Here is a 10,758-nt window from a genome sequence, read left to right as displayed (position 1 = left end):
CACCAGGTGACAACTGAGAGCAAAGGCCTCTGGAGAGCTGCTGCTACTGCCAATCAGGGCAGACAACACAGGCGTTAGGCAGACCAACGAGCTGGCTCAGTTTGAGGCAGCTTCACCTGTCCATGTTTTATTTCGTAGAATCGTATAGAGTTGGAAGGGACGCCAAAGGTCATCCAGTCCAACCCCCAGCAAGGAAGGAATCTTTTGTCCACTGTGGGGCTCAAACCCACGACCTCAGGATCAACCATCTCATGCTCTACCCAACTGAGCTTGTCCAGTTTTACATAGGTACCGTATTTTTCACTCCATAAGATGCACCCTTTTCTTCCTAAAAAGGGGAAATGTCTGTGCGTCTTATGGGGCAAATGTGTGGTCGATTGCTGGCTCCCTTTCTGGCCCCGCCCCCTTGCCCAGGCCTCCATTGCTGAATGTTCTGCAGACGGAAGCTGTTTGTTTCTCCAGCGACATGTGACTGGCTGATTAGATTATCTGTCTGGAAACTGTAGAAACGGCTCCCTTTCCTAAAGAAGCTGCAGAACTGAGTTGAACCCCATAAAAACGGGATTTTCCCCCTTTGCAAAAGAAGCTGCACAACTTTGAGCTGATCCCCAAAAAACGGGATTTTCCCCCCTTTGCAAAAGAAGCTGCACAACTGTGAGCTGATCCCCCCAAAAATGGGGCTTTCCCCCTTCCCTCCTCTAAAAACTAGGTGCGTCTTATGGTCAGGTGCATCTTATGGAGCAAAAAATACGGCAACTTTCCACAAATTTCAAATTGCCATCGAAGAGGCGGGGTTCTTTGTAGCTCCGAACGATCTCAATACGTTCTGCTGATCCCCCGTTATCCAAACACCTCCCCACGTTAAGATGCTCCCTGCTGGACCACATCAATGGTCATTCTAGCATCCAGCATCCCACAGTGGCCAACCAGATGTCTCCTGCCTCTAGATAGCCCACAAGCAGGTCAATAAGGCAATAGACATCTCTTGCTGTAGGCTGAAAAGGCTACATACCCATGCAGGGCCTTCACATCTTTGTCTTGTCCATCATTTGACCCTTATGTTTCCCTCTCCTTATGGTTTTGATCTATGGGCTACTATTAAAACGAGGCTGCATTTTAAATTGTAATTTTAAATTGGGTCGTCCCCCCATTATGTTTTTATTGTAATTTTACTGGTAATAGCCGCCCTAAGCCCGGCTCTGGCTGGGGAGGGCGGGGTATAAATGAAAATTTATTATTATTATCTCACTTGTGGTTCCTAGCCAACTGGTATTTAGAGGCCTCTGTCCTCAAAGTTAATATACAGCCATCATGACTAGCAGCCACTGATAGCTTTTCCCTCCACGAATCTGGCCTTGTTTGGCCTGAATATTCCACCATTCTGCTTCATTGGGCGACATCTGTTCTAGAATTATGGGGTGGAAGACTTCCCCCACTTTTTCTGTACCATGCATAATTTTATAACTCTCAATCCATGACTCCCCTTAATCAATTTTTCCCCAAACTAAAAAAACAACAAAAAAACTGCAGCAGCTATGGGCTTCCCTTGTAGGGCAGCTGCTATCACCTTCCGATTACAGTGGTACCTCGGGTTACAGACGCTTCAGGTTACATACGCTTCAGGTTACAGACTCCGCTAACCCAGAAATAGTGCTTCAGGTTAAGAACTTTGCTTCAGGATGAGAACAGAAATCGTGCTCTGGCAGTGCAGCAGCAGCAGGAGGCCCCATTAGCTAAAGTGGTGCTTCAGGTTAAGAACAGTTTCAGGTTAAGTACGGACCTCCGGAACGAATTAAGTACTTAACCCGAGGTACCACTGTATTTCTTCTCTTCAGTCTCTCCATCCTTTTTGAGATGTGACCAGAATTGCACATTGCACTGTATACCGTACCCAAACCTTTGGGGGAGATTGCAAGTGTACCATTCAGAGCTAAGACACATCTGCCTTGCAAATTAAGCTCTCTGACATTTGATGCCAAGTAATAAATATGTAATGTCAATATTTGATGCCCGGTAGTATCTAAAAGTTGTTACTTGAAAGCATTTCAAAGACGACATGCAGAAGTATTAGTATTTGAAAGCCGGCATGCAATAGCATTCGTATTTGACTATATTTGCTAACTAACATGCAAAGTTTTTTTATGATTTCACTAAATTTGACAGATGGCATGCAATGGCATTTAGTGTTTAAGCACATTTAAGTAATTGGCATTCAAAACATTTGTATTTAATCACCGACATGCAATAGTGTTTACCATAATCTGATAAGATGGAATGGAATGGTATGTAGTGTTTGATAATAGTCATGCAATAGTATTTACCTACCTACCAGTATTTTATAGCTGACATGCAATGGTATTTAGTTTATGACTATTTTAAAGTTGCTAGCTGATGGCATTTTATATTTGACACCTTATAAAAAAATGAAACAATCAGAGAGACTGTCTAATGAAAGTCTAAAGCACCCATATTTTGTGGTCAATTTTCAAAATGTGTTGGAAAAAGCTTGTTTCAGCTTTAGTGTCATTTTCTCTGACCACTTTTGGACTGTGATGTCACCTCAGTCTGTCATCAAAGAGAACTGACTGCCATAGGTCAGTGCTTTCTTCCGACATACGCTTTGCCATCCTGGGTCAAGACATCTTCTTCTGTGTGAACACCTTCACTCTGACCCAGAGACCCTTGCAGGCTGAGCCACTTCCCAGATGCGAGCCATTCATACAGTTTGTTTTCCTGCACCGATTCCCCAGCATCACACCCCAAGGCTTGGTTCGTCAACAAAATGTTCTCCACGCACTGGGCCAGAGGATAGCCTGGAATGAGAATAAGTGCAGGCTGAGATCACACGAGGAACAATGCGGAATTATAAAACTACAGTCACCCACAAGAGCAATGAACTAAACTGAATGACGGAAGGACCACAGAACTCTGACCTTACCTTCATACTCTCATAATTTACCCCCAACTTCTCTCTCTAACAGTGAACTCGGGTGGTTGAGTGCCAGTCAGTTTGGATGGAAAACAGGTCCACACAAAAATAAGGTTGTGGTTACTACATTTTCTTGGGGAAAACCTCAGTTCTCCTCCTGGATACAGTGCTTGTCTATGGGAAAAGAGGTGATCTCAGCAGCTAGTATTGCTTTTTACAAGACGCTGTAACTTTGGTTACATCCAAAACGAGGCTAATGTTGGCACTCTCTACATAGAGCTGCACAGAGCGCAGAAACTTCACCAGGTACCAAAAAGAACAAAACTTCAATAAAGAATTGGGGAAATTTATAATTTATTTAAGAAACCACTGTAAGCAGAGGAAAACATTAGCAGGGTTGCAATAGCACTCGTAAGGTAGCAAACACTACGGACAAAATGGAGAGACTTAAAATATGGACTGTGAAATAATATGCAGTTGAAAAGGATAACAATAGGACCCAGGGAGGGGATGCTGGGAAGTCCAGATTCAGAAAAATCTCTAAATATGGATATGTAATAGGTAAGTAAAACCTCCGCGAACGTCCACCCCGTCGAGCGTCGATTTCGGCGAGCGTCCGCAGCAAACCCAGAAGTACCAGAATGGGTTACTTCCAGGTTTGCCGCTCACGCATGCGCAGTAGCGCTAAATCGCGCTTCATGCATGCGCAGAAGCGCAGACCGCTCAGCATCCCTTTTGTTGAGCGTCCGGGGCTCCGGAACGGATCCTGGACTCAAAACAAGGTCTATGTGGTGTTTGCCCTCTTAGGTGTGTGAGATCATACTGGGTTCATAAGGAAAGGGTTAACTAATTGTAAAATGACTAACCAATGGGAACCCAAGGGGCAGAGTTAACTGTGTATAAGGTTTAAGCACAGAGTTTTTTGAGTTAGAGTTAAGGTGGTTGAGAAGACAGTCTGGAGTTAGAAGAGACAGATAGGATAAGTCTGTGGGTTGGGCTAATCTGGTGTGAGAGAGTGAGAGAATTTGTTAAGAGGAGTCAGTCAAACAGTTGAGATAATCAGTCAGAAGGTAATAATAATAATAATAATAATAATAATAATAATAATAATAATAATAATAATAATAATAATATATTATTTATACCCTGCCCATCTGGCTGAGTTTCCCCAGCCACTCTGGGCTGCTTCCAATCAAGTGTTAAAAACAATACAGAATTAAATATTAAAAACTTCCCTAAACAGGGCTGCCTTCAGATGTCTTTTAAAGAGAAGATAGCTGCTTATTTCCTTCACATCTGAAGGAAGGGCGTTCCACAGGGTGGGCACCACTACCGAGAAGGCCCTCTGTCTGGTTCCCTGTAGGAAGCTATAGGCTGGTAAAGAAACTAAAGTTAAGATACTGACAGGAATATTATCTGAGAAACTATCAACTGGTTAATGTTTGTAAAATAAACTTGTTTATTTGGTTCACTTTCAACAACTGTCCGGACTCAGTGTGTACCCGAGAGTAACAGGTTGGTGGCAGCGGGGAAGCGAGCACCCTGTAATTCTATAGCTGTCAAATCAAATAAAAATTATTTAAAACAAACCAAACCTGCCCTTTGTGATAAACAGGAGCAGCTCACCTATATGTTGCCTCTGATGGTGAATGAGACTCCGATTGGCGCTAAACCTTTTCCCACACTCCAAGCAGGCGTAGGGCTTCTCGCCCGTGTGGACGCGCTGGTGGGTCACGAGGTGGGTGCGGTTGGCAAAGCACCGCCCGCACTCTGCGCACTTGTAGGGCTTCTCGCCCGTGTGGACGCGCTGGTGTTTGACAAAGGCTGAGCGGTCAGCGAAGGCTTTCCCACAGTCCGGGCACCCGTGGGGCTTCTCGCCCGTGTGCCGCCGGTGGTGCCGTGTCAGGTGGGACGGGGAGCCGAAGCATTTCCCGCAGTCTAGGCACCGGTAGGGTTTCTCCCCCGTGTGGGTCCTCTGGTGCCTGACGAACGTCGAGCGCTCCGAAAAACACTTCCCGCACTCGGCGCACTTGCAAGGCTTTTCCCCCGTGTGGACGCGTTGATGGCTCACCACGTGCGACTGGCGGGCGAACGACTTGCCGCACACCAAGCACTTGTAGGGTTTCTCGCCCGTGTGCACCCTCCGGTGGCTCCCGAGGTGTTCCTGGCGGGCGAAGGTTTTCCCGCACTCGGCGCACTTGTAGGGCCGCTCCCCTGTGTGGACCCTCTGGTGTTTCGCGAAGACGGAGCGGTCGGCGAAGCATTTCCCGCACTCGGGGCACTTGTAAGGTTTCTCTCCCGTGTGGACTCGCCGGTGCTTCAGGAGGTGGGACTGCTGGACGAAGCTCTTCCCGCACTCCAGGCACTTGTGGGATCTCTCCACGGCGTGGATCCGCTTGTGGCTCACCAGGGCCGACGGGTCGGCGAAGCACTTGGAGCACTCTAGGCATTTGTAGGGTTTCTCTCCCGTGTGGTAGCGCCGGTGGATGACGAGCTGGGACTGGCAGGCAAAATGCTTCCCGCACTCCAGGCACTTGTAAGGGGTCTCCCCCGCATAGATCCCCTGGTGCCTGGCCAGGTGCGCCTTGCGGCCGAAGTATTTGTCGCAGACCAAGCACTTGTAGGGTTTCTCCCCGGTGTGGACAATCTGGTGGCTCATCAGGTGTGAGTGGCAGCCGAAACATTTGCCGCATTCCAAGCACTTGTAGGGCTTCTCCCCCGTGTGGATTCTCAGGTGCCGCGTGAGGTTCGGTTTCTGAGTGAAGCGTTTGCCGCACACGGTGCACAAGTGCTTTTTCCGAGGGTTATCTGCAGAGAGAGAGAGAGAGAAATCACCTGAGAAGGAGCCTCAGAAAGCATATGGACAGAGGTGAGATTGTTGTACAGTGGTACCTCGGGTTAAGTACTTAATTCGTTCCAGAGGTCTGTACTTAACCTGAAACTGTTCTTAACCTGAAGCACCACTTTAGCTAATGGGGCCTCCCGCTGCTGCCGTGCCGCCGGAGCACGATTTCTGTTCTCATCCTGAAGCAAAGTTCATAACCTGAAGCACTATTTCTGGGTTAGAGGAGTCTGTAACCTGAAGCGTATGTAACCTGAAGCGTATGTAACCTGAGGTACCACTGTGTACACAAAGATGGAAAGATACAGCGCTACCTGCTATGCATTAATGGTTGATAAAATTATTGGACTTAGCTGAGGTAGCCAAGGTAATGGCCTTAATTAGAGAAATTATTTTTTTAAAAAAATATTTTTTATTAGGAATTTCAACATAACAGTTTATCAAAAACATATCATCCTCATTTTTCCTCTTAGTTTTTTTCCTCCCCCCTCCCCAAGAAACCCCCCTCCCCCCTCCTTCCCTCAGCTCCTCTCTCTGGTTTTTCAGCATATGTTATTCCTTGCATGTTATAACATTGTAAAGATCCTTAATTTATCTGTCTATATGTTCCCAATAAATAGTTTGTGAGTGTTTATTCAAAACCTGCAAACGAGTCCAATTCATTAATTAGAGAAAAATCACTACAGTGGTACCTTGGTTTACAACCATAATCTGTTCCGGAGGTCCAGTTGTAAACCAAAACAGGTTGTAACCCGAGGCATGCTTTCACCAGTAGGGCCTCCCCCCCCAAAAATTGGTTGTAATCCATAAAAAATGGGTTGTAATACAAAAAAAGGGACACGTACTTCCGGGTTTGACGTGGTTGTAATCCAAAGCAGTTGTAATCCAAAGCGGTTGCAAACCAAGGTACCACTGTACTGACATTTATTAAGGACTAGAAACTTTTGGGTTTTTTGCGTGAAAGAGAAAATGAACTTATAACTTCTGGATTTGTTGAAGATAGGAAAAATACTGGCTCATAGGAAACAGAAAAGTTGGATGTTTCAAGAAGGCAAGAACTTTAAAAATGAATGGGGAAAGTTTATAATTTATCTACAAGACCACTGTAAGCAGGTTAAAACATTAGCAGGATTTTAACCACACTTGCAAAGTAACAGAAAGTATGGATCATTCACAAGGATATAAATTCGGATAAGTATTGATACGCAGTTGTAAATCTTATTAGGACCTGTGGAAGGGATGGAGAGAAGTCAGGAGATTCAGAGTAATCTTGATACAGTACAGTGGACGCTCGGGATGAGAACGTGATCCGTACGGGAAGCACATTTGCAACCTGCAGCACCGCATCTGCGCACGCGCGGGTTGCGATTCGGCGCTTCCGCACATGCGCGGAAACCCGGAACCCGTTCCGGTACTTCTGGGTTCGGCGCAGTGCGCAACCCGAAATCGCGCAACCCAAAGCATCTGTAACCCGAGGTATGACTGTATTTGGATTTTGAATGGTTTTTTGTGTTGTATGTTTATATTTTTTTTAAATCAAATTAAAAAAAAGGATAAAGGAAAAAGAAAAGTTGGATGTTAATGAGTGATTACTATACAGTGGTACCTCTGGTTACATACTTAATTCGTTCCGGAGGTCTGTTCTTAACCTGAAACTGTTCTTAACCTGAAGCACCACTTTAGCTAATGGGGCCTCCTGCTGCCGCCGCGCCACGATTTCTGTTCTCATCCTGAAGCAAAGTTCTTAACCCGAGGTAATATTTCTGGGTTAGCGGAGTCTGTAACCTGAAACGTATGTAACCTGAAGTGTATGTAACCCAAGGTACCACTGTATTTAGCTGTAGGACAGAAGTCTTTTTTACTTTGTTCATTTTCTCCCCCCCCCCTCTCATTTCCTCCTTCCTTTTCCTTTTTCTTCTGAATGTAATGAGGAAAAATGCAGCTGTACCATTTCTCAGAGCGAGTTTAGAGACATCACCAAATTCTAAGAGTACGCACAGCCAACACAGGGCTGCCAACACCCTTCGCCGGGCTCAAACCAGTGCCTCACCTGAGCAGGTGTCAAAGACCTTCTTTCCATCCGGAGAATCGGGCACACAGGGCTCTTCTCCTTGTTCCAGGCGGCAGATGAGACCAGGCTTAGGGGCCGGGTATCCTTCTCAGGAAGAGAAGAGGAATGATGAGGATGGTTTTCCAGTGTTTTGGACGCTGAGAGTTGTTTAAGGAGTCTATTGTCCTCAGAGAACTGCCGTCCTTAGAGTGGTTTAATACTTCACCCCTCTTCCCCAGGAAACTCTGGGGATTGTAGCTCTGGGAGGGGAACAGGGGTCTCCTCACGACTCTCAGCACCCTTAACGCACCCACATTTCCCAGAATCCTTAGGGGGAAGCCATGACAGGTGGCCATCCAACCTCTGCTTAAAAACCCTCAAGGAAGGAGATTCCAGTGGTGGGCGGAGCCAGGGGCAAAAGTGGGCGGAGCAACACATCTACATTTTATATTAAAAAAATTGTTATCAATACATTTTATATTTGTATTGGGAACTAATTGTACACTTAGACGGTGGTCTCTCTCTCTCTACACACACACAAACACATCCCTCCACCCAGTTAAGCAAAAATAAAAACATAATAATAATAATAATTTATTATTTATACCCCACTCACTCTGGGCGGCTTCCAACAGAATATTAAAATACAACAACCTATTAAACATTAAAAGCTTCCCTAAATAGGGCTGCCTTCAGATTAATGTAACAACCTGCAGTTTTATAAGAGTATATATTTACAGCAGATAAATAAATGAGCAAGTAAAATGAGCTTGCGATATGCAGAAGGTATTAAAAAAACTAATTTATGGAACCGCAGAAGGAGGGGGAAGGAAGTCAAATTTCAAAACGTTAAATTGATTGTAAAACTAATGAAATGTATAAATTTGAAAAAAATATATATAAATAAAAATGTTTTTAAAAAGGAAGCAAGGGTCTCTCTCAGGGTTGAAGGATTATTATTACAAATGTTAATTAATTAATTAATTAATTAATAGCTGCATTCCAGCCAGGAAAAGACACTCAGAAGTGCAACACACTCTTTTTGATTTTATGTTGTGAACCGCCCTGAGACCTACGGGTATAGGGTGGTATATACCGGTAAATTTAATAAAATAAAAGTAAAAGCAGGGATATCATGCCTTCGAAGAGTTCTGAGGGCCACACAGAGACAACTGGAGGGCCACATTTGGCCCCTGAGCCTGACTTTCCCCACCCCTGACATAACTAAATCTGAAGGAAGGAAGCAACTTCCCTAACGCAGAAAGGACTGGGGAGACGGGGGAAGGAACTGACATAAATCTAATATTTTGAAGCCACCTTTGCCAACCTGCTGCCCCTCCCATGTTTGGGATCCCAACTCCCAGTCGTGACAGCCTTCGCACACCTACCCCAAGGAAGAAGAGAGTTCCTTACCCAAGGAGGCCACATTCCCGTAATTCTCTATCATGACTTCCTTGTACAAAGCTCGTTGGTTGGGGTCCAGCAGATTCCACTGGTCCTTCGTGAAATACACGGCCACATCCTCAAACGTCACCAGGCTCTGCAAGAAGAAGAAGAAGAAGAAGAAGAAGAAGAAGGAGAAGGAGAAGAAGAGGAAGAAGAAGAGGAGGAGGAGGAGTAGTTTGGATTTGATATCCCGCTTTATCACTACCCTAAGGAGTCTCAAAGCGGCTAACATTCTCCTTTCCCTTCCTCCCCCACAACAGACACTCTGTGAGGTGAGTGGGGCTGAGAGACTTCAGAGAAGTGTGACTGGCCCAAGGTCACCCAGCAGCTGCATGTGGAGGAGCGGGGAAGCAAATCCGGTTCACCAGATTACGAGTCCACTGCTCTTAACCACTACACCACACACAAAGGATCGTTGCTCAGTCTCCTGCGCCTGGCAGAAATACTTTCTCGCTGGATCTGAAACAGAGGTGGGGATCCCTCCCCCCCAAAAAATGCTTTTTGGGACTCCCATCACCGCCAGCCAACATTTCCAATGGTCAGGGCTTACGCAGCACCAACAACTAGAGGGCCACGGATTCCCCAGCCCTGCTGTATAATAATGTCTAGGCAACACGATGACCATATATATACGTAATAGACCATCTTTATAGAATTCCTTCAAATCATAAAAAGTTCAGAATTAAATCTTTAGTCTCACAGTCTCTGAAAATCTTTAAATGAAGCGAGGTACTAAACTTTGTACGGCGGAAGACAAGCTGTGAAGCTTTGTGTACTCAACAATGATGTCCAACACTGAAGAGTAATTCCGGATATTGACTACTGTTTCGTAGAATTCGTCATCAGCGTGGTGGGTGGATATAGAATGCTTCATAAAATGAAAATAAAATAAATTATACATCCGATGACCTGCCTGCCATATCACTTTACAAAAATTATAAACTAGAATACAAACAGTAATGAAAAAGAGTACATACCCCTTCTTATTTCGAATGAATGTATATAAATGAAAATATATCCACCCACCACGCTGATTGTTGAATACTAATGGACGGCTTTGGGGCAGAATCTGTGCAAGGTTCCAGGAGACTGCTGGCAGAGTAAGGTTTTCTTCCGGCTTGTGATTCATTCAACTCTTAACAAAAGTTCCCCATTTCCTTATTGGAAATTATATATTGTGCACAGATGTTTGCTTACTTCCCAGAAAGTGTCGTTTACTGTCAGTCCCTGGGATTCTGAGCTTAGCGCCTATTAATTTGCTTGCTTTTCAGCAAAGTGTGCTAAAACTGTCACTGGCACCTGCCTATTTTCTGAATATAAAAGGAAGTGTTACAAAGAAGTCAAAGGACAAATAATTGGACTTTTACAACACAACCCTACGCATGTTTACTCACAAGTAGCTCCCACTAATTTCAACAAGGCTTTATGTAAAACACAAATGTGTGTTTGCAGTTGCTGTATTTCTTGGTATAGGACACAGAAGCTGAAGGT

General features: G+C 44.9%; 2 protein-coding genes across 2 annotated transcripts in view; one reads left to right on the top strand and one right to left on the bottom strand.

Annotated features, from left to right (window-relative positions):
- LOC128409053 (zinc finger protein RFP-like) overlaps positions 1-10,758 on the top strand; it is a 203,179-nt gene that overhangs the window by 38,778 nt on the left and 153,643 nt on the right. The gene's annotated exons all lie outside the window — the stretch shown is intronic.
- Positions 1,133-10,758, bottom strand: part of LOC128408764 (zinc finger protein 84-like) — a 47,851-nt gene continuing 38,225 nt past the window's right edge. The window contains exons 8-11 of the mRNA XM_053378784.1: positions 9,235-9,361; positions 7,822-7,926; positions 4,556-5,737; positions 1,133-2,813 (exon numbers count right to left, since the gene is read on the bottom strand). Coding sequence (XP_053234759.1) covers positions 2,596-2,813; positions 4,556-5,737; positions 7,822-7,926; positions 9,235-9,361 — 1,632 coding nt within the window. The 3' untranslated portion in view covers positions 1,133-2,595. The remainder of the gene's footprint in view (positions 2,814-4,555; positions 5,738-7,821; positions 7,927-9,234; positions 9,362-10,758) is intronic.

Source organism: Podarcis raffonei, chromosome 2 (assembly GCF_027172205.1).
Source record: "Podarcis raffonei isolate rPodRaf1 chromosome 2, rPodRaf1.pri, whole genome shotgun sequence".
NCBI classification, from domain to species: domain Eukaryota; kingdom Metazoa; phylum Chordata; class Lepidosauria; order Squamata; family Lacertidae; genus Podarcis; species Podarcis raffonei.
Note: the sequence above shows the minus strand (reverse complement) of the source record. Positions and strands in the feature narration are given on the sequence as shown.